Consider the following 24923-nt stretch of genomic DNA (forward strand, 5'->3'; position numbering starts at 1 on the left):
ATTTTGCCAGTTTCTAAAGAATTTTCTTGCAGAAAAAATTGAATTTTTGTAAGAACTTACTTAAAATTCTTTTCTCTGAGTCCTCTGACAGACGAGGCCTCTTCCAAGTTTCATCACTATTGGGGTAATAGTGCCCTCTGCAGGGGCAGGCTAGGTAGTGAAACTTCATTAAAAAAGCTTTAACTAGACACACCTATAGGGGCTGTCCCTCTAGACATTACCCTCAGACACATAGAGCTTACTATTCAGTTTCGTAGCAAGCAGTACAGGAAGACAAACAACCCCAAAATAGAGGGGCGGGGGCTGCGTCTGTCAGAGAACTCAGAGAAAATAATTTCACGGTAAGTTCTTGCACAAATTCTATTTTCTCTTACGTCCTCTGACAGACGCAGCCTCTTCCAAGTTTCATCACTATTGGGACGAACCAAAGCAGTGCAGGTGTGAGGGGTGGGAAAAGACGCAACCAACAAAATGGCAACGTGTCAACAAGGCCAGAACCAAAACTCAGCCAACAGGGCAACAGAAGCTCAACCAAAAACAGGAGCTAACCCCAGAAGAAAAATTCACCCCAAGAAGAAAAAGAAACAGGTCTCTTCAACAAACCGCAGCACTCAAAACATTGCGGCCAAGGGAAGCATTCGAGGATGCCATCATGTCAATCTTGTAGAAATTTGTAGAAGTGTGCACAGATGACCAAGTCGCCGCTTTGCACACCTGAGCCACAGAAGCCTGATGGCGAAAAGCCCAAGAGGCACTCACAGCTCTAGTAGAATGTGCCCTCACAGGGAAAAGGAGGAACCTGACCCATAAGTGAATAGGCCTGAACAATAGTCTGACTGATCCATTGAGAAATGGTCGCAGAGGACGCAGTCGAACCCTTCCGAGGTCCCTCAGGAGGGACAAACAGGGAATCAGACTTCCTAAAGGATTCCATGGTCGACAGGTAAACCCTGATCGGCCAAACCACATCCAACGAATGCAAGGCAAATTCCTTGGAATGCTTAGGCTTCGCACAAAGCGAAGGCAAACAATATCTTCATTGAGGTGGAAGGCAGACCCCACCGTAGGGAGAAAAGACTGGTTGGGTATCCTAGGTCCTACTCCTGAGCTAGGCAGCGAGAAACTGATTAGTAAGCTCTATATGTCTGAGGGTAATTTCTAGAGGGACAGCCCCTAAAGGTTTGTCTAGTTAAAGCCTTTTTAATGAAGTTTCACTACCTAGCCTGCTCCTGCAGAGGGCGCCATTACCCCAATAGTGATGACACTTGGAAGAGGCTGCGTCTGTCAGAGGACGTAAGAGAAATTTACTTATGACTTCCTCCATTCTAAACATTGACCAATTCAGAGAAGGAATTTTCATCAGGGTGACATGGGGGGTAAAAGGGAAATAGGGATGTTTAGCGGCAAACAAAAACAAGATACTTTCCCAGTCCTTATAAATAGGCCTCTTAGTAATATAAATAAACATGAATTAACTTGAATAGAAATTAAAGATTGTACTTCTGATGCCCAAAAAGTAAGGATCAAATTTTAGGGATTTGCTGCAGGGAAAAAAATGTGAATTAAATACAGATTTACATCTTTATTTGCTATTAAGTAGAAAGCCCAAATTCAGATTTGAAAACTGATCAAACGTTACATTTGGTTAGTACAATCTCTTTTAAAGCGATTGTGAATGTTCAAATTTAATTTTTTTTTTTAAATAACAAACATGTTATATTTGCCTGCTCTGTGCAATTGTTTTGGCAAAAGCAATTGGTACTCCCCCTTTGCTGAATGTTCCCTAAGCAAGTTGTGAGGCTCGATCCCTAGCTGCGCTCTGTGTGTACACAGACACACAGAGTGAGGCTCTGTCCTGCCTCCCTCTCTCTCCGATTGACAACAGCAGGGGCCAATGGCTCCCACTGCTGTCTCTGTGCCTATGAGGAGGGAGAGAGCCCATAGAGCCGCTGCTTTCTTGCACATTGCTGGATTGAGATTGGGCCCAGGTAAGTAAAATGGGGGATGGGGGAGGGGGAGCTTCCCACAGATGGTTTTTTAACCCTAATGTAGAGAATGCATTAAAGTGTAACTCCACTTTTGTTGAGAAAAAAACATTCCCCTCTGGGTGATCTATGTACATTGCAGGGATATTAATAAACTTTGTTGCAGATTCCTACCTTTTCTTATTCTGAAGAAATCATTGTTTGTTCCTCTGTACTGAGTGGGTCTAATGGGAGTGGTTTCATAATTATCTATCAGCTGTGCAGCTGCAGGGCACTAATGAGGAAAGCTGCTGGGCCTGCATCCCTTTAGACGTGTTCCTATTGGGAGTTTCTCACCAAAAATTACATTTTTGTTGCAGGGGATGCCAGAAATCTGACTTGTATCTTAGTGCAGACTTCTGGGAAAATTGGTGAGCCAATCAAGCAGGAAATTATGTTTCTGGGGTGTGGTCAGTATACATTTTGTGTACAGAACACCTCCAGGCGGCCATATTGCATTGCATTTTTTAGAAAATTACAACAACTGAAGATTGAAAAGGAAAGGTCATTTTTAAAAACATTCAATCACAATATGATTTGTGTCGCAATTGTATAGGCTATATTGTTTTTACTTTATTTGCTGATTTTTTTCCCCATGAAAATGGAGTTACCTTTTAAGGTAAAAAAAAACCTCAGCCTTTAGAAACACTTTAGGGTTAACTCCAAGCACAAGAACGTTCATTTAAATATATTTCCTAATAGTCACAGAGGATATAAAACCACTTTGTGTGCACCAAATTACATTGAAAACCCAGTTATTACCTTGTAAAAAAAGCAGTGACATCATCACTGTGCTGTACATAGCCTTATGCAGAGAGCAGCGCTGTGGGAAGCGGGCCAGAAGCTCCACCCACTACAGGCTGTCTGGAGATAACTACAGGAAGGGGCGGAGACAAGACCAGTCATCAAAAATGGGCAGGGTACTCTAACCAGACTAGAAAAAAAAGTTTGTGATATATACTTTAAAACCAATCATGTATTCGATCTGTCGTACATTTGGTTCTTCAGTACAGATATTTGAGTGCTTTGAAGACAGAGATGGACAATTTCGAGTCAATTGATCAGGAGTGCTCTAACGCTATCAGAGAGTGTCCGCTTTGTGATTCGTTTTTACCATAAAACATAAAATATGGGACATCAAAAGGTGTCAAATTATGAATACACCTTTCAAAATATACTGTATAAAATACGTACTTTTATTTATTTTTTTCACATAAATTGGTTTAAAATGGCGGATGACAAAGATACACGCCATTACATGTTTTCCCTTTTATACCTGCAAATATATCATCGATATAATCTCCGACTACCTCATAACCTCCTATCTAGCTGAATCAATCATATCTAATTGTATATCTAACTTCTGTATGTGATACCAGCAATTAGATATAATTGATTCAGCCAAATAGAAGGTTATGGGATAGCTGGAGGTTATAGTATTTATATACGTGCAAATGAAAAAAAAAAACATGTAATGGCACGCAGTTTTACAATTTGTGATTTTAAGAACAATTTATGTGAATAGAAAGTCTGTATTTTAACATGCTTATACTTATAGTGCCGCTCTAAGCAAAAAATAAATAAAAGGAAGATTGTCAAAATAAACTGTAAATTGTCAAAAGTATTGGGACACCTGCCTTTACACACACATGAAATTTAAGGGCATTCCAGTCTTAGTCCGTAGAGTTCAATATTGAGTTGGCCCACCCTATGCAGCTATAACAGCTTCAACTCTTCTGGGAAGGCTGTCCGCAAGGTTTAGGAGTGTCTATGGGAATGTTTGACCATTCTTCCAGAAGCGCATATGTGAGGTCAGGCACTGATGTTGGACAAGAAGTCCTGGCTTGTAGTTTCCGCTCTAATTCATCCCAAAGGTGTTTTATGGGGTTGAGGTCAGGACTCTGTGCAGGCCATTCAAGTTCCTCCACCCCAAACTAACTCACCCATGTCTTTATGGACATTGCTTTGTGCACTGGTCCAAATCATTTAGTGGATGGGGGGATTATGGTGTAGAGCTGTTTTTTAGGGGTTGGGCTTGGCCGCTAAGTTAAAATAGAAGCATTTCTTAAGGCATCAGCATACCAAGACATTTTGGACAATTTCATGCTCCGAACTTTGTGTGAACAGTTTTTGGATGGCCCCTTGCTGTTCCAACATGACTGCACACCAGTGCACAAAGCAAGGTCCATAAAGACCAGTCAAGTTCCTCCACCCCAAACTCGTTCATCCATGTCTTTATGTTTTTAAGCCCAACCCCTAAAAAAACAGCTCCACACCATAATCCCCCCTCCACCAAATGATTTGGCCCAGTGCACAAAGCAAGGACCATAAAGACATGGATGAGCGAGTTTGGGGTGGGGGAACTTGCCTGGCCTTCACAGAGTCCTGACCTCAACCCGATAGAACACCTTTAGGATGAATTAGAGTGGAGACTGCCAGCCAAGCGTTCTCGTCGAACATCAGTGCCTGACCTCCCAAATACGCTTCTGGAAGGAGGGTCAAACGTTCCGATACACACGCTCCTAAACCTTGTGGACAGCCTTCCCAGAAGAGTTGAAGCTGTTATAGCTGCAAAGGGTGGGCCAACTCTATATTGAACCATACGGAATAAAACTGGGATGCCATTAATGTTCATGTGTGTGTAAAGGCAGGCGTCCCAATACTTTTGACCATTTAGTGTATCTTCCTTTTTTTTTTTTTTTTTTTTGCTTAGAGCGGCACTATAAGTATAAGCTTGGTAAATACAGACTATTTCTGTTCACATAAATCTAAACCCGATCGTACAATCAGATGGCAAGGTTAGCGGCAAAGTTTAAAGCTGGGTACAGACTGTAAGTTCTCTTGTTCAACAGTGGGTTAAACAAAAAAAAAATATACTCCCAGGTTCCTGCATTCACACAAGCGATGTAGTTATGCAGGGATCTCCCCTGCTGCGCTATTGTATTCTGACAGCAGGGGAATCCCCCTGCCCCCCCTCATCAGAACACGCTGATCAGCACTGCAGCAGCTGATAGAATGCTGGTTTTCCAGCAGGACTGTTGGACAGAAGATGGTCTATCGGCTTCTGATGAACACACAACGCTACACACAGAAATTCAACCGATTCCTGCTGAACCGTCTGAACTGCGATACCTGTGTACCCATCTAAACCGCTTAGTGCCGGTTCACCTTTGTGTGATCACAGGGATCGCATGTAATTCGGACCGCACTGCTCCGAAAAATTACATTTGTATGGCTGAATTCGCACAGCAATCGCACTGAAACACACACAGGACCCTTTTTTAAGTCCGCAGCAGAATCAGATCGCATGGTGGTTCACACCAGTGCGATCCGATTCTGTGCGAACTTTCAGATAGCACTGCGATATGCGGTCTGATCTAGGGGTGTCATTAACTTTTAGTTGACCCCCCCCAGCGTATCGCATATGGCAGTGTGAACTGCCAGGGGTGCGGATGCGATGTGGGAACACGCTGTATATTCGCAGTGTTCCCGCATTGCCGAAATGTGAACCGGGACTTAGCGACCGCCCCAAGTAGGTATACTGTGGCAGGGCGGCTGCTCTGTGCCATATCCCATATCTAGTACGTGATCTAACACTTCCGGGTCTGGGGTGCGTGCACGCGCCGCCCGGGACCCGCTCCCGCTGTGATTGGACACAGCGGGAGCCAATCAGAGGGTCCAGGGGATGCGATGTCTGCCGGGACCCGCTGATCGTTTGGGAGAAAGGCAGAACAGCGCTCTGCCTATGTAAACAAGACAGACCGCCATTCTGTGAGAGGGGAATGGGCTGATCCTGTGTTCCTGCTAAGCAGGAACACGGATCTTTACATTCCCCCAGTCAAAGCATCTCCCCCACAGTTAGTAATCACTCCCAGGGAACACAGTTAACCCTTGGATTGCTCCTGATGTTAACCCCTTCCCTGCCAGTGTCATTAGTACAGTGACAGTGCATATTTTTAGCACTAACCACTGTATTGGTGTCACCGGTCCCCAAAAATTGTCAAAAGTATCAGTGAGGCGTCTGATTTGTCTGCCGCAATATCGCAGTCCCGCTATAATTTGCTGATCATGGCCATTAGTAGTAAAAAAAAAAAGTAAATAAATAAAAATATCCCATAGTTTATAGACGCTATAACTTTTGCGCAAATCAATCAATATACACATATTGGGTTTTTATTTTTACCAAAAACATGTATCAGAACACATATTGGCCTAAATTATTGAAGAAATTAGATTTTTTACATATTTTTGGGGGGAATTTTTTTATAGCAGAAATTAAAAAATATTGTTTTTTTTTTTCCCCCCAAAATTGTCGATTTTTTGTTTATAGCGCAAAAAATAAAAAACGCAGAAGTGATCAAATACCACCAAAAGAAAGCTCTATTTGTGAGGAAAAAAAAGGACAATTTTATTTAGGTACAGCGTTGAATGACCGCGCAATTCTCAGTTAAAGTAACGCAGTGCTGTTTCGCAAAAATGGTCTGGTCATAAAAGGGGGGTAAACCTTTCGGAGCTGAAGGGGTTAAGACGCAATATAGTCTGTAGTTATCTTTCTTTTTCAAGTGAAGATAATGAGGGTTATTACTCCAGTAAATACTGTTAATAGAAAAGCCCACATACCTCACCCACACTCTGCCTTTCCTGGCGGTCTTCATAAGTGGACGTATAGAAGGATTCATAGGTGATGAGGTCTGGGCGTTCAATGTCATAGATGGCTTTTACTTTGGGGATGGCGGCGAGGTCCTTGTAATCCAGGATCTCATCATCCACTTTAGCCTGGAGAGAAGAAGAGCATCATTGTAGGGTTATACATGTCTGCAATATGATCCCTCAAAGCAGGGGCGTAACTACAGGGGTTGCAGGGGTTGCGATTGCTACCGGGCCCCATGCTCCAGGGGGCCCAGTAGCAAACCAGTGGGTGAACTTCCAGGATTGCAAAAGTCACACTTGCGACCGGGCCCTGGCATTGCACCACTGTGGGGAGGCCCCAAGATTGCAGGAAGGGAGCCCACTGCAGAACTTGTGAAAGGATCCTGCTGCGGGACCGTAATAAAAGGCCATGCAACGAGAATAAAGAGCCCCAGGATTAGTGGGAAGAGCCCTGGGCTTGAAGGGAAGGGCCCCGGCCAGGGATCTGGGGGGGCCCTTCACGGTTTCTTGCTTCGGGGCCCTGAAGGCTCTAGTTACGCCTCTGCCTCAAAGCCAATGCAGTGTAAACTGGCCATATGATGTCACCCTAGGTTCCTTCAGAGATAGTGTAGTAAAAACTGGCGGTGTGATGATGGCATACAATAGGATTACATTTGGACATTGTAGAGAAAGCTGACAGCGATGACTTCATTTGATCCTTCAGAACCAAAGCAGTGAAAACTGTCATGGAAATGGAAAAGATCACATTGGACCAATGTAGTAAAAGCTGACACTGTGATGTTGTCATGTGACCACTCAGAGGCACAGGCTGTATAGTGAACACTGCTAATATGATAAAGTCATGTGACCAATGAGAGACAACCTAGTGCAAAAATTGCAGAGTAATGTCACAGCAGTGTCGGCCATTGTACTGAAAGCTGGCAGTGATGTGAGCATGGGATTATTAGAAGCACAATTCTGCCAGTAGAAAAAATGCCCCCCTTACACTGGTGTTTAGTGGGAAGAATGCCCCTTACATTGGTGGTCAGTGGGAAGAATGCCCCTTACATTGGTGGTCAGTGTAAAGAATGCCCCTTACATTGGTGGTCAGTGGGAAGAATTCCCCTTACATTGGTGGTCAGTGGGAAGAATGCTCCTTACATTGGTGTTCAGCCTGAAGAATGCCCCTAACATTGGTGGTCAGTGTGAAGAATGTCCCTTAAATTGGTGGCCAGTGTAAAGAATGTTCCTTACATTGGTGGTCAGTGAGAAGAATGTTCCTTAAATTGGTGGTCAGTGAGAAGAATGCCCCTTACATTGGTGATCAGCGGGAGGAAGTCCCTTTACATTGGTGGTCAGTGGGAAGAATTCTCCTTACATTGGTGGTCAGTGGGAAGAATTCTCCTTACATTGGTGGTCAGTGGAAGCTCCTTACATTGGTGGTCAGTGTGAAGAATTCTCCTTACATTGATGGTCAGTGGGAGGAATGTCCCTTTACATTAGTGATCAGTGGGAAGAATGCTACTTACATTGATTGTCAATGAGAAGAATGCCCCCCTTACAGACAACTAAAAAGGTTTTCAGTGCCATGCAGCTGGATCTGCCAAGTGGCCTTACACCTGGGGCCATACAAGCACCATTAAATGAGAGGTGAACCTACCACAGACCAAGGAACCCATAAAAACCTATAGAGGAACCCCAGGGTTCCAGGGAATCAAGGTGGAGAATGGCTGGTGTAGGGTGCTATTCGCTGCCTGTGTTGTACTGTATTAGCCTGCTGGTGTTCTCGGCAGGTCTCATACCTCTGATTGACCATAAATTCCCTAACAGAAACTACTTACACAGATGGTGTGGCCGGGGGAGCCCGGTATACTGGATCCAGGCCTGGAATAGACACTTTCAGAAGATGACCTTGTGGGCTGCAAAACAAGTAAAAGAGGAGTTAAAGCAGACCTGACATGAGGGTAAATTCTCCACTGTGCACTAAATTTTGTTGGGGTTGGGCCCACTGCATGTTGCTGCTGCACTGAAAATGCCACATTGATAGGACAGCTCAGGTTTTGCAACTACCACCATTTTATTTTCTAGGGCCTCTGCCTTAAATAAATGTATACCTATGGTGGGGATTACAGTAATTTCTAGCAAAAAAAATGCAGATTTGCACAAAAAATTAAAAACCTGCCCCGGTAGACAAGTGGTTAAATGGAATGAGGCTCCAGAGAGAACTAAGAAGGATAAAAATTACTTTTTCCTCAGACACGTAGATTGTGCAACAAAGGCAATGTGGCCCCTATAGACACAATGTGACCCTATAGACACAATGTGGCACTTATAGAAACAATGTGGCCCCCTATAGAAACAATGTGGTCCCTGTAGATACAATGTTGCCCTATAGATACAATGTAGTCCCTAAAGACATAATGTAGTCCCTATAGATACAATGTGGCCCCTATAGACACAATGTAGCCCCTACAGACACAATGCGGTCCCTACAGATACAATGCGGCCCCTATAGATACAATGTAGTCCCTATAGACACAATGTGGCCCCTATAGATACAATGTGGCCCCTACAGACACAATGCGGCCCCTATAGATACAATGTAGTCCCTATAGACACAATGTGGTCCCTATAGATACAATGTGGCCCCTATAGACACAATGTAGCCCCTACATACACAATGCGGTCCCTACAGATACAATGCGGCCCCTATAGATACAATGTAGTCCCTGTAGATACAATGTGGCCCCTATAGACACAATGTAGTCCCTATAGACACAATGTGGTCCCTATAGACACAATGTAGTCTCTATAGATAAAATGCAGCCCCTATAGACACAATGCGGTCCCTATAGATACAATGTGGCCCCTATAGACACAATGTCGCCCCTACAGATACAATGTGGCCCCTACAGATACAATGTGGCCCCTATAACCTCTGAGTTGTGTAAACAGACTAAGGACTACTGATGGTGGAAAATGTTCTCCCTGTGATAGTTTGAGCCTGAGGGTAAAATTTTGTCTGCCGGAGAACTTGGAATGGATGGGAAATGTAATGCGCTGTGTCAGGTTGTACAATTCTCAGTCTCTAACATGTTTCTGCGCCGAGTTTCTGTCCGTAGCGATTTGGGCTGCGCAGCAAGAAACCGTTTAATGCCCTCCGACACATCCAGGGCTGCTGGTGTTTACCCAGCCGGCGGGACCAGGACATGATGTCACTTTTAATAGCCTGTGACAATGGCAGCCGATGACATCATAAGATATGTAAAGAGCAATGGGAGATGTAAAAAAGGTATACAACCAGGATTCTCCAATACAGCCTGTTATGCATGAACCTATCAGAGCTTATCTTACACCAATCTGAGTGGAACAAACCAAATTCTGATTGGTTGCTGTGTGTTACTTCACTTGTCACATCATCAATGCTTTTGTAGATATCGCTAGCTGTACTTCAAATTCTGGTTACAATAAAACTTTATTGGTATACCACTAACTGCACAATCTCCTCCCTCAACTTACAACAAAGCTTAGCCCCTTACTGCCAACACCTGGTGGCCCTATGAGTGGGCTTTATTTTCCAAGATGCTGTGTGGCTTCTATATCATGTGACAGCTGTGATTGGCTCTCACAGCAATCACATGATCAGGAGCCCAATCCGCTGGTTCCGGATCAGAAGCCATGACCAGGAGTGGTGGGTGACAGCTCAGTTGGTGTGCTGGGAATGTTGGGAAAAAGGACAAGGGGGCATGAGCTGTGTATGCAAATAGAATGATTTTAGCACCAGTACAGGTAGGGATTCTTTACAGAAAAAGTGCTTAAATTGTGTGATGTTCTAAGACACAGATGCCCCTCACAGCTCTCCTACAGCTGCAGCACCCCCTTTGTCTCTGCCCCCACCTTGTCTCAGCATTCAGCAGCAGAAAGGAGGCCAGAACCCCTCCACCAGATTATGTGCTTTACCGTGCATCTGCAGAGAGGCTCAACCCCACCAATCTCAGCAGACAGCAGCAGAGAGGAGGACAGAACTCCCCCTACAGATCCTTCACCTCGCTGTGCAGCCGCAGCACCCTCTTGTCTCCACCTCCCATGGTCTCAGCATTCAGCTGACCCCAGCCCTCCTCTGGCCCTCCCCCAGACCCTGCACTTTCTGCTGTTATGCTTCCAAGCAAACTCCCCCCCCCCCCCCCGCTTCTTCCTGGCAGCAGCACAAGGTAAAGATGATGTACAGTGATGTAAGGGAGGGTGGGGAACTCTTGTCTTCTGATAGAGGTGGGGCTCTTGACATCTGATGTAAGAAGGATGTGGGGTGCTCTGAACATCTAGTCTTAAAGATGCAACCGGCCCTTTGAGGGCAACCATGATGCTGATGCAGCCCGAGATATCTTGCATTACTTATTTTATGTGAAATCCCTTTTGCTCTTGCCAGTCTCTCTGCTTTCCCATACAAAACTGACCACACTAAGCAGGAGGGCACACCGTGGTCAGCTCTCTAGCTGTGCTGGGAACTCAACCTGCTCTCCGCCAATGATCAGACTTGTCCTGACACACCTACCCCTGCGCAGCATGTTTACTGGGAAGCTTAGTGTGCTGCTGTTTCTCCTTCCACAATTTTTGCGCAGCTGAGAACAAAGGGAATGTGACACTTATAAAATAAAAGGGGAAAATAGGTATTTATAATTTTTTTTTATATCTATACACAAATGTTTTGCCTTTCATTTCTATTTTAAACTGAATAGATTGTTTTACAAGGTGATCGCTTACAATCCCTTTAATCGTGTTCAAAGCGCTGGGACCTGAAGGTGCTTCTTGTTTACCTATCCCATCCCCATCGAGGTGTTTGTGTAGTTCTTGGCTGTGTTCACAAGTGTCTGACACAGATCAGCCCCCCTGCTGCATCCTCTCACCTTATGATATGATATGCTCCAAAGTTACAATGTTTCAATCCTGCCTGAAGCATACTGATGAGATCATCGCAGCCTAAGGCCCCTTTCACACGGCTTTCCGATCCGGTCTACCTGCCAGTTTTTCAGGCGGACCTGATCGGATGCTCCATGTACCTCTATGGAGCAGCGGATGTCAGTGGTGACATCTCCGCTGACACCCACTGCTCTCCGATCCGATGTGGTCCGTGAAATCCAGACATATTTTGGATGGATGGATAACCCTGTTTTCCATCCATCTGGAGGATCAGATCAGATGAAAACAGACAGGCGGTCCGTTTTCCTCCGATTTCCCATAGAGGAGAACGGGGATCTGACAGGTCTGTCTCTGCACACAGAGCGTAGACGGAGCTGTCATCCGCCTGCTCAGCGGGGATCGGCGGATCGATCCCCGCTGAGCAAAACTGGGTCCACTGGGCAGAAAGCCCATGTGACAGGGGCCTAAGAAAAGTCACTGGGCTGGAGCTAAGGCTCCATTCACATGTGTATGACTCCAAAGTTGCGCCGATTTTGGGGTGCAACTTTGACGCAATTTTGGATGGGTGCAACTTGGATACGACTTTGGCTTTGACCAGTGATAATGGACAACTGTTGCACACAAGTTGCATTGTATAACATTCATTTATGACTTTCATGCAACCTCTGAGGGTTAACATTGAAGTCTATGGCCCTCAAGTTGTGTGACAGTCAGACCAAAGTAGTGCATGAACTACAAACCCGATTCCAAAAAAGTTGGGACACTGTACAGATTGTGAATAAAAACAGAATGCAATGATGTGGAAGTTTCAAATTGCAATATTTTATTCAGAATACAACATAGATGACATATCAAATGTTTAAACTGAGAAAATGTATCATTTTAAGGGAAAAATAAGTTGATTTTAAATTTCATGGCATCAACACATCTCAAAAAAGTTGGGACAAGGCCATGTTTACCACTGTGTGGCATCCCCTCTTCTTTTTATAACAGTCTGCAAACGTCTGGGGACTGAAGAGACAAGTTGCCCAAGTTTTAGGAATAGGAATGTTGTCCCATTCTTGTCTAATACAGGCTTCTAGTTGCTCAACTGTCTTAGGTCTTCTTTGTGGCATCTTCCTCTTTATGATGCACCAAATGTTTTCTATAGGTGAAAGATCTGGACTGCAGGCTGGCCATTTCAGTACCCGGATCCTTCTTCTACGCAGCCATGATGTTGTAATTGATGCAGTATGTGCTCTGGCATTGTCATGTTGGAAAATTCAAGGTCTTCCCTGAAAGAGACGACGTCTGGATGGGATCATATGTTGTTCTAGAACTTGGATATACCTTTCAGCATTGATGGTGCCTTTCCAGATGTGTAAGCTGCCCATGCCACACACACTCATGCAACCCCATACCATCAGAGATGCAGGCTTCTGAACTGAGCGCTGATGACAACTTGGGTTGTCCTTGTCCTCTTTAGTCCGGATGACATGGTGTCCCAGTTTTCCAAAAAGAACTTCAAATTTTGATTCGTCTGACCACAGAACAGTTTTCCACTTTGCCACAGTCCATTTTAAATGAGCCTTGGCCCAGAGAAAACGCCTGCGCTTCTGGATCATGTTTAGACATGGCTTCTTTTTTGGTCTATAGAGTTTTAGCCGGCAACGGTGAATGGCACGGTGGATTGTGTTCACCGACAATGTTTTCTGGAAATATTCCTGAGCCCATGTTGTGATTTCCATTGCAGTAGCATTCCTGTATGTGATGCAGTGCCGTCTAATGGCCCGAAGATCGACGCCATCCAGTATGGTTTTCCGGCCTTGACCCTTACGCACAGAGATTGTTCCAGATTCTCTGAATCTTTGGATGATATTATGCACTGTAGATGATGATAACTCCAAACTCTTTCAAATTTTTCTCTGAGAAACTCCTTTCTGATATTGCTCCACTATTTTTCGCTGCAGCATTGGGGGAATTGGTGATCCTCTGCCCATCTTGACTTCTGAGAGACACTGCCACTTCTTTTTATACCCAATCATGTTGCCTATTGACCTAATAAGTTGCAAATTGGTCCTCCAGCTGTTCCTTATATGTATATTTAACTTTTCCGGCCTCTTATTGCTACCTGTCCCAACTTTTTTGGAATGTGTAGCTCTCATGAAATCCAAAATGAGCCAATATTTGGCATGACATTTCAAAGTGTCTCACTTTCAGCATTTGATATGTTATCTATATTATATTGTGAATAAAATATAAGTTTATGAGATTTGTAAATAAGTCCATTCCTTTGTTACTCACAATTTGTACAGTGTCCCAACTTTTTTGGAATTGGGTTGTACTTTGAAGTTGCTGCAACTTTAAGGGTTGGGTATCATGATGATGGGTATCATTGGAAAACACGAGGAACGACTTGTCATGCAACTTTAAAGTGTGAATGGAGCCTGGTGGAGATTTTCTGAACAATGATATTGTTTCTGTATATTGCGATATGTAAGGAATGTATTCATGCAGACTTTTTAATACCTCCATTAAGAAGGGTGGTGGGTCACGTCATGGGGACATTTTCTAATAATCTGTAAAATCTGTGTGTACAACAACAATAATAAGTCTGGAAGGGTTCATTATTGCCTCTAGACTGCAAAAGCCTCACCTGAGCCATAAGATTCAGGGAGGTGACTCCGGGGTCGCTGTGTTTACTGTATGATTTCACTTTCTGGGTGCGGGCGGATATTACAGGTCAGAGTTATAGAATTAAGAAACACTTTCTCATCCATCTGGTTCTACAAGTCTCCAATCGTTCGGTGTAATGCTGACAATATATATTTCACTATGGAACCACCCAGATGATTCATGAGAAAATAGGGTAACATATTACATAATAGACAGCGGGCTGGTGGAGAACAGAGCCCTGCGGCTAACAATGTACCACAAGTTCCAGCATGCTTTGGAACCAGCAACTGTCAACTGAACATGAACCTATACTGCTTGCAGAATGCACTGTGCCAAGTGTGAAAAACATTTCCATATATACACAGCACCCTGGATGTGAAAATGGAGCCTCATTTACACTATATTGTCAAAAGTATTGGGACACCTGCCTTTACACGCACATGAACTTTAATGGAATGCTAAGTCTTAGTCCGTAGGGTTCAATATTGAGTTGGCCCACCCTTTGCAGCTATAACAGCTTCAACTTTTCTGGGAAGGCTGTCCACAAGGTTTAGGAGTGTGTCTATAGGAATATTTGACCCTATTTCCAGGAGCGCATTTGTGAAGTCAGGCATTGATGTTGGACAAGAAGGCCTGGCTCGCAGTCTCCGCTCTTATTCATCCCAAAGGCATTCTATCGGTTTGAGGTCAGGACTCTGTGCAGGCCAGTCAAGTTCCTCCACCCAAAACTCGTTCATCCATGTCTTTATGGACCTTGCTTTGTGCACTGGTGCGCAGTCATGTTGGAACAGGAAGGAACAATCCCCAAACTGTTCCCACAAAGTTGGGAGCCTGAAAATGTCCAAAATGTCTTGGTATGCTGACACCTTAAGAGTTCCCTTCACTGGAACTAAGGGGCCAAGCCCAACCCCTGAAAAACAACCCCACACCATAATCCCCCTCCACTACATGATTTGGACCAGTGCACAAAGCAAGGTCCATAAACACATGGATGATCGAGTTTGGGGTCCTGACCTCAACCTGATAGAACACCTTTGGGATGAATTAGAGGGGAGACTGTGAGCCAGGCCTTCTCGTCCAACTCTCATCAGTGCCTGACCTCACAAATGTGCTTCTGGAAGAATGGTGAAACATTCCCATAGACGCACTCCTAAACCTTGTGGACAGCCTTCCCAGAAGAGTTGAAGCTGTTATAGCTGCAAAGGGTGGGCCAACTCAATATAAATCCCTACTGACTAAGACGGGGATGGCGTTAAAGTTCATGTGTGTGTAAAGGCAGGCGTCCCAATACTTTTGACAATATAGTGTATGTCATTTTTTCATATCCTAAAAGGGATACTCAACTGGATGTCACAAACGGTATAAACAATTCAGAAAACATGAAGCCATAACATGTAAAAAATATATATATATATATATATATATATATATATATATATAACAGAAAAAAAAAAGAAATCAAGTTACATCAATATAATAATCAACAAAATACAAAAACAAATAAATAATAAAAGTAAATAAAAGTTTACAAGGCCAGTCAAAATTGTTAAAAACAATTACAAACTGAGTTGCCTCCAATAGTTTTTAATCGTTTTGAACCATTTTTTCTGGCCTTATATATCTTTTTGGGTTCTTTCAGACAGACGGTAAGCTTACCGCCCCCTGAAAAGCGATTTGCGTTGTATCACTTTTCAGTAGGTGGTTGAGCCGCGGCTGACAGGCATTCAGAAGTCTCTACTGGCATCTCCTGATGCCTGATTTTTTTCTTTTTTCAATTTATTTAGATTGGCGAACGTAAATTTTTACATTGCACAACCGCGCTGCAACTGAAAACCTACGGTTTGTCTTGCGGTTGCAGTGCGGCCACATTAATCTCAATGGCCAATTTTGATAGGTAGTGCCACCTATCAAACTCTGAAAGTTAAGAATGCCATGGCTGCGGCACCTGTACAACCCTTTCAGACTGTTTAGAGTTTGGATGGATGGCTGGGGGTGTAAAATTGTGGCAAAGCCCCCTCCTTTTACCGCCCCCTGGACGCCTGTGTGAAAGTGAACTTTATCTTTTTTATTCTATTTGTTTTTTTTGTTTATTATATTGATGTAACTTGATTTGTTTCTTAGCGAATTTTCTACGTTTTTTTTTTTTTTTATATTTTCTATTTTATTTATAAGATTTTGGTTAATCCAGCTGAGTATCCCTATTAGTGGCATTACTTGTCTATAAACGTTTTTAAATTGGAGGGTGGTCTACCTTGGCCCTGGATGACCATTTATATTTTTGTCTGATTGTATATAATAAACCCATGCCCCAGTATTTCTATGAAACCTGCACAGGGTGCTCATTAATATTAATAATAATGGGGAATTGATAATTTTGTATCTTCTTCTCTGTATATTTTTCTCATAAACAAAAAGAACAAAAAAACAAACAAAAAAAACGCAAAGACTATAAAAATAGATGGTGAGTTGGTGTGCGGTGTCAGGGAGTGACAAGTGAACTCACAGACAGTAAAACACAACTCGTGAATCAATCAAATATCCCCAAAGGATGAGATGGGACCCAGGAGGATGTCACACAGTGATGTTAATTATAAAGAGGCTGAAATAGAATTATCACTAGATAATAACACGATACCTTCCGCTGTCTGAACCTCGGAAATAAAGGAGGTAATCTCTGCAGAGACATGAGATGTAACTGAATGTGTATTGTGGAGTCAGAGGCTGAACTCTACTACAATTCTCAGCACATTCATATAGAGATATGACATCAAACTCATCTAGAAGGTGTGACAAGAGCTTATTATACTGATTCCAAAATACTCTCCTCTGCTGGAAGACTCTTCTTCCTCTAACTCTCCTCTCCTGAAATGCTCTGCACTGCTGGAGGACTCTGCTTCTTCCTTTATTCCTTTATCTAACTCTCCTCTCCTGAAATGCTCCGCACTGCTGGAGGACTCTGCTTTTTCCTCTATCTAACTCTCCTCTCCTTAAATACTCTGTGCCGCTGGAGGACTCTGCTCCTTCCTCTATCTAACTCTCCTCTCCTGAAATACTCTGCTCTGCTGGAGGCCTCTGCTCCTTCCTCTAACTCTCCTCTACTGAAATACTCTGCTCTGCTGAAGGACTCTGCTCCTTCCTCTATCTAACTCTCCTCTCCTGAAATACTCTGCTCTGCTGGAGGACTCTGCTCCTTCCTCTATCTAACTGTCCTCTCCTTAAATACTCTGTGCTGCTGAAGGACTATGCTCCTTCCTCTATCTAACTGTCCTCTCCTTAAATACTCTGTGCCACTGGAGGACTCTGCTCCTTCCTCTATCCAACTCTCCTCACCTGAAATACTCTGCTCTGCTGGAGGACTCTGCTCCTTTCTCTATCTAACTCTCCTCTCCTGAAATACTCTGCGCTGCTGAAGGACTATGCTCCTTCCTCTATCTAACTCTTCTATTCTTAAATACTCTGCTCTGCTGGAGGACTCTGCTCCTTCCTCTAACGCTTCCCTCCTGAAATACTCTTTGCCACTGGAGGACTCTGCTCCTTCCTCTAACTCTCCTCACCTGAAATAGTCTACTCTGCTGGAGGACTCTGCTCCTTCCTCTATCTAACGCTCCCCTCCTGAAATACTCTGTGCCACTGGAGGACTCTGCTCCTTCATCTATCTAACTCTTCTCTTCTGAAATACTCTGCTCTGCTGGAGGACTCTGCTCCTTCCTCTATCTAACTCTCCTCTCCTTAAATACTCTGTGCCGCTGGAGGACTCTGCTTCTTCCTCTATCTAACTTTCCTCTCCTGAAATACTCTGCACTGCTGGAGGACTTTGCTTCTTCCTCTAACTCTCCTCTCCTTAAATACTCTGCACTGCTGAAGGACTCTGCTCCTTCCTCTATCTAACTCTTCTCTTCTGAAATACTCTGCCCTGCTGAGGACTCTGCTCCTTTCTCTATCTAACTCTCCTCTCCTGAAATAATCTGCCCTGCTGGAGGACTCTGCTCCTTGATCCTGATTTGATGCAGGCACTGTTTGTTCAACTATTTTCTCCCAGATTAAACTTTTGTCGAGCCCGAGTAGTGCCAAAAGGTCTACCAACAGAGAGAATTTCAGCCCATTCAAGTTCGGTTAATGTATGACCAGTTGAAGCTCTGTGGGTAAGGCTCTGACATTAAGCTTAGCCTCGGTGGGGGTTGAATGTTATCTTCTGCATTGATTAAGGTTGGGTATACTTAGCCATGTACTAACACCATGTCCCATTCAGCTATTGCACTAGGGGACAAATGTATTGTAACTGTTACCGCTTGTTAATATTTACTTGTTACTACAGATGCTGTTCTATAAATTAATTACTCTATTTTGTAATCTTGTTTTCTCAATAAAAATTATTGAAAGTTAAGATTAGCCTCGACCCCACCCAAGTCCTGATATCAATAACAATAAATAATTATGTGATTTCCCAGAACAAAACATTCTTCAGTCCTGCAGAGCAGCCAAGATCAGAGCAGAATGATCACTTTCACTGTGGCTCTGAACCAACCTCTCAGAGTTTCCGCAGCCTGAGCTGGTCAGCACAGAGGTCACGGCCGATGTTGCAGATTGGCGAGCCAGCCGGAGGCTCACAGATATTATGAAACAATCCACAGCAACCCTCCAAGAGCGTCTATGAAATTCACAATGTTTCAAAACAACTGTGTTGTGTTGTGGGGCACTGAAGGGAAATCCTACATGGGTTGATTTACAAAGCTCTGCAATATAACTGCTTCCAATCATTTCCAAAATTGATTTATTTATGAGAATTTTATAGAAAATAATTTAAAGTGTATGTTACCCCTATATTAACAAAGCAACACGGCCACCGGTCTTCTAAATGTCTCTCTGAGGTTTTGTTTTTATGAGTTTAGTATTGAATAAATTTATGTCCTCATCACAGAGGTATGAAAGACGTCGTCAAGGATGGGAGGCCACTTACCCGCAACTTCTCCTCTGCCTTGGTGCTTTGCTTACAGTCGGGATGCCAGACGGTGGAACCTGCAGGAAGCAGAAAAGACATCTTAGCGGGAGTGATAACAGCTGCACCCACAGGAGGATTCTAATTGGTCAGTCCTACAAAATGCCATAACAAATATTCAACAGGCTGGCTGGTCTTAAAGTGGAGTTCCACCCAAAAGTGGAAGCTCCGCTTATCTGCTTCCTCCCCCCCTCCGGCCACATTTGGCCACTCCCACTTCCGTGTAAGGTCATCTTGGTGACCTACGTCATTTATGGCCCCTCCTCCTTCTCCCCGCTTCATTCTGGGAGACACAAACAGGTCCCAGAAGACAGCGGGACCATTCAGAAAGAGCAGCCTTACTTGCGCATGTGCAGTAGGAAACAGGCTGTGAAGCCGCAAGGCTTCTCTTCCTATTCCACTTAGTAAGGATGCCGGTGCCTGCACCCAAAACCGATGGACGGATCGGCTTGGGGTGCCGACATTGTGGGGTACCTGGACAGATAAGTGTCCTTATATTAAAAGTCAGCAGCAACAGTATTTGTACCTGCTGACTTTTAATTTATTTTAATACAGGCTGGAACTCCGCTTTAAAGGATAAGTGGAACCATATAACAGTTTTGTACATTATCGTCAGGAATACAAAATATATATTTTTTTAATATGTCTTTTTTTAAATTGAAAATGCTGAATAATATTATTTTGCCATCTGCAATCCATCCAGCAGGTGGGGTTTTTGTCTCATTTTCATCTATTCAGCTTTAGATTTCAATGAGCCATTAGAGCAGAGGCTACTCCCACATCAGACAGCTAGGTTTCAATTAGACAAAGGGAGCTGCAAAGCAAGCTGCTCTGCTGTTCGGTCTCACTTTAGCTAACTCACAGTGCTTTTGGAATTCCATATCATGTATCAAATATTATTTGTTAAACAGTTTTAAAGCCTATTAATGTAACCCTAGTACATTATACATTTCTTATTATTTATAAATTGTTGCACCAAAATATGTGTGCTAGCTTTGAATAAATGGTCATGTGAACCTTTTTAGCTTACTGAGATAACATAGTAACCCTTTCTATTCCTGTGAACAGTAAATATTGAAGCTGATTTACAGGAAGGTTTGCTGCATGCTGTGAAATGCTGAACGCATGCTTTGGGAATATTTCACTGTATCCTGTACATAACTATCACTAATGATTCTCTAAGGATGTTGCTGCCATCAATGCCCCATTCTCCATACTCCATACTGAGGATCAAGGCTGTATTTAGCCATCATTCCCTTGGAGATATGCAGATGACACCTTTTGTGCAAGCTCCACCTCTTGTCATTATTATTTTAGTAAGAACTAATGGTAGGATGGTGTATAGGAGGATTTATATTCTAGTTTTCGCAGCTACCTTTTAACTGTGTAGACCAACAAATAAAACAAAGCAGAAGTGGCTTATGAATTTTAAAGTGTCCCCTGACTCTTCTCAACATCCCCTAGTATAAAGAGTCTCCTTACTCTTCTCAACATTCCCTTCCATAGATAGCCTATTGACTCTTCTCAACACCCCCTCCCAAAGGCAGCCTCCTGACTCTTCTCGACACCCCCTCCCATAGAAAGCCTTCTGACGCTTCTCACCATCCCCTGCCATAGACAGCCTTCTGACTCTTCTCACCATCCCCTCCCATAGACAGCCTTCTGACCTTTTTCAACATTACATCCCATAGAGAGTCTCTTGACTCTTCCCAACATCCCCTCCTATAGACCATCTCCTGATTCTTCTCACCATCCCCTCCCATAGAGAGTCTCCTGACTCTTCTCACCATCCCCTCCCATAGAGAGTCTCCTGACTCTTCTCACCATCCCCTCCCATAGAGAGTAGTGATCGACCGATATCGTTGGTCATCGGATATCGGTATCGGTACAGGTACTGTGGTGGAGGGATCTCAAGACCCCAAACCCCTCCTCTGCACTTAAAGCATTCAAAAAGCCAAGTTTGGCTGTTTTGAATGCTGTAAGTTTTTGAATTCGGTGCCGCCAGTACCCGGAAGTGATGTCATATCATGACATCACTTGCGGGTACTCGGCGACGCCGAATTCAAAGAAATGGAGACTCAGTCAGACGGCGGTGGTGTGGCGGTGAAGGTAGGATGCCCGGGTCTCCCGGTGGGACAGGAGACCCGGGCGAGCCGCGGAAGGCGGCGGGAGGGGGGGGGGGGAACGTCCCCTCCCGCTCCTTGGAATGACAGCCGAGCGGCTTCTCAGCCGCATCGGTTGTCATTACAAGACAGCCGACTGTCGGCTATGGACACCGGTACTGGGGTGATGCCTCTAGCTGCAGGCATCAGCCCGGTCCATACACTTTCCCGAAATATCGGTAAATCAAAAGGCCCATTCCGATATATCCGGCAAAGTCCATATCGGCCCTTGATATATCGGCTTTGCCGATAATCAGTCAATCCCTAATAGAGAGACTCCTGACTCTTCTCAACATCCCCTTTCTATAGACAGTCTCTTAAATACTTTTCAACATCCCCTTCCATAGATAGTCTCTTAAATCCTTTTCAACATCTCCTCCCATAGATAATCTCTTGACTCTTCTCAACTCCCCCTCCCAGAGACAGCCTCCTGACTCTTCTCACCATCCCCTGCCATTGACATCCTTCTAACTCTTCTCACCATCCCCTGCCATAGACAGCCTCCTGACTCTTCTCACCATCCCCTGCCATTGACATCCTTCTAACTCTTCTCACCATCCCCTGCCATAGACAGCCTCCTGACTCTTCTCACCATCCCCTGCCATAGACAGCCTTCTAACTCTTCTCACCATCCCCTGCCATAGACAGCCTCCTGACTCTTCTCACCATCCCCTGCCATAGACAGCCTCCTGACTCTTCTCACCATCCCCTGCCATAGACAGCCTTCTGACTCTTCTCACCATCCCCTGCCATAGACAGCCTTCTAACTCTTCTCACCATCCCCTGCCATAGACAGCCTTCTGACTCTTCTCACCATCCCCTGCCATAGACAGCCTCCTGACTCTTCTCACCATCCCCTGCCATAGACAGCCTCCTGACTCTTCTCACCATCCCCTGCCATAGACAGCCTTCTAACTCTTCTCACCATCCCCTGCCATAGACAGCCTCCTGACTCTTCTCACCATCCCCTGCCATAGACAGCCTCCTGACTCTTCTCACCATCCCCTGCCATAGACAGCCTCCTGACTCTTCTCACCATCCCCTGCCATAGACAGCCTTCTAACTCTTCTCACCATCCCCTGCCATAGACAGCCTTCTGACTCTTCTCACCATCCCCTGCCATAGACAGCCTCCTGACTCTTCTCACCATCCCCTGCCATAGACAGCCTTCTAACTCTTCTCACCATCCCCTGCCATAGAAAGCCTCCTGACTCTTCTCACCATCCCCTGCCATTGACATCCTTCTAACTCTTCTCACCATCCCCTGCCATAGACAGCCTCCTGACTCTTCTCACCATCCCCTGCCATAGACAGCCTTCTGACTCTTCTCACCATCCCCTGCCATAGATAGTCTCTTGACTCTTCTCAACACCCCCTCACATTGAGAGACTCCTGACTCTTCTCAACATCTCCTCCTATAGATAGTCTCTCAAATCCTTTTCAACATCCCCTCCCATAGAGAGCCTCCTGACTCTTCTCAACATCCCCTCCCATAGATAGTCTCTTGACTCTTCTCAACAACCCCTCCCATAAAAAGCCTCCTAATTCTTCTCAACATCTCACCTTGCTGCCCTAGGATGCGGTCCACGAGCGCCATTTTCAGGGTTGTTAACAGACTGGTGATATGTTACAGGTTCCAGTGACTCTGTCATGCTGCTGCAAGATGGTCAGATCACAGCTGAACCAGCCAGTGACTCTGCAAACTTCCCCATATCTCCGCAGCTGGGAACCACATGGGAAACGCAGCTCAAGGAGGGCCCCTCTCCAGGGCAAAGAGCACAAATATTTATCCCAACACTGACAGCCAACATCTCTCCACTTCAAGGGAAGGATTGGAATTATTTGACATCCACAAATGCACTGCAGACTCCATTTGTATTAAATTGGCGGCTTAAACAGCCAGTCAGTCATGTTTATTCACTATTTTAGACATCCCTTTGGAGTCCCAGATCGTCTCCAAATCCCTCCCTGGCAACTCTTTATATTTTTATATATATCTACTATACCCAATACACATTATATGTTTACTGATATCAATCGCATTATTATTCCTATTTATTTTTTTTATGTTTTTATTTTTAGATTAAATTTTGCTTATTTTGGCAACGTTCGCTTCGGATATATCTAATTTTTTACTTCTCATCCAGAAATAATGCAAAGCCTGAAAGTTATTGCTTTGAAGTTTTTACTTTGATAAATTATGAGATGTCATTGAAATACTTTTCATAGAGTAAATCCAGATTTATTTTCATCCAGACCCCCAAGTAGCCAGGAATAAAGTATAATATATTTTCAAACACAACCCCGGGAATTACAAAAAAAAAACGACAATTACACTAGCACCCCCTACACTGTAAGGGTTAAAGTAAAACTACAGGAAACATTTTTCTCATTTGTTTTGCCTTCAAGGAGGGTTATAACCCCTGTCTCTGTTTTTTCTTTTTTTTTTTTGCCATTTGTGTCCCACTGGGGAGATTTTCTTCACTTCTTGTCCAATAGCCAAAACAGGAAGTGAAAGGAAATCCCTCTAAAGTGAGGGAATCTCTGGTTGTCACCAGAAATGGTGACCCTATAGGGAGATTTCCCCTCTATTTCTGTTCTGGTAACAACTCAAAATTTTGGATATTCTTTCACTTCACTCTTGCTGATAATGGTAAACAGGGCATATAGAGAGTATGAATCTCCCTAACCACTTGCAGCCCGCCCGCCGCATATATACTTCGGCAGGCTGGCTTGGCTGTGCGAATCGCCGTACCTGTACGGCGATCCGCGGGAAAACTCCTGGGGGCGAGCCGGTGGTATGTGTCCACCCCCACTAGGCAGCAGGGATTGCAACTGGGCACCTGCGATCGCTCCCCGCTGAGAGAGAAGGATGGTCGGCTGTTGTAAACTCAGCAGACTGTTGTTCTCTCTGAAATGATCACAGAGCGTCTGTGATCCTTCTATATTTGGATCACAAGTCTCTGTGTTCATTTCACAAGTCCCTCTCCCATACAGTTAGAAAACAGTCCCCTAGGCTCACACTTAAGCCTTTGGTCACCCCTAGGTTAACCCCTTCCCTGCCAGTGTCATTAGTACAGTGACAGTGCATATTTTTAGCACTGATTACTGTGGTAATGTCACTGGTCCCCCCAAAAGTGTCAAAAATGTCAGTTAGGGGTCCGATCTGTCTGCCGCAATGTTGCAGTCGAGCTAAAAATCGCAGATCGCCGCCATTACTAGTAAAAAAAAAAAATGACAAATCTTTCCCCTAGTTTGTAGACACAATAACTTTTGCGTAAACCAAACAAATTACTCCTATTGGGATTTTTTTTTACCAAAAATATGTAGCAAAATACAAATTGGCCTAAAAGGATGAAAATAATTGATTTTTAAGTTTTTGTTTTTTTTTGGGAATGTTATATAGCAGAAAGTGAAAAATATAGTTTTTATTTTCAGAACGGTCATTCTTTTTTTGTTCATAGCACAAAAAAATAAAAAAGCACAGGTAATTAAATACCACCAAAAGAAAAAAAGGACATCGATTTTTTTAGGTACAGC

At 44.1% G+C, this 24923-nt stretch overlaps 1 protein-coding gene across 1 annotated transcript in view; it reads right to left on the reverse strand.

Moving 5' to 3' along the window:
* Positions 1–24923, reverse strand: part of ABLIM1 (actin binding LIM protein 1) — a 415530-nt gene that overhangs the window by 104444 nt on the left and 286163 nt on the right. The window contains exons 8-10 of the mRNA XM_082267949.1: positions 19183–19241; positions 8495–8572; positions 6645–6800 (exon numbers count right to left, since the gene is read on the reverse strand). Of these exons, the coding sequence (XP_082124075.1) occupies positions 6645–6800; positions 8495–8572; positions 19183–19241 (293 nt within the window). The remainder of the gene's footprint in view (positions 1–6644; positions 6801–8494; positions 8573–19182; positions 19242–24923) is intronic.

Source organism: Pelophylax lessonae (assembly GCF_965119305.1).
Source record: "Pelophylax lessonae genome assembly, chromosome: 9".
Taxonomy (NCBI): domain Eukaryota; kingdom Metazoa; phylum Chordata; class Amphibia; order Anura; family Ranidae; genus Pelophylax; species Pelophylax lessonae.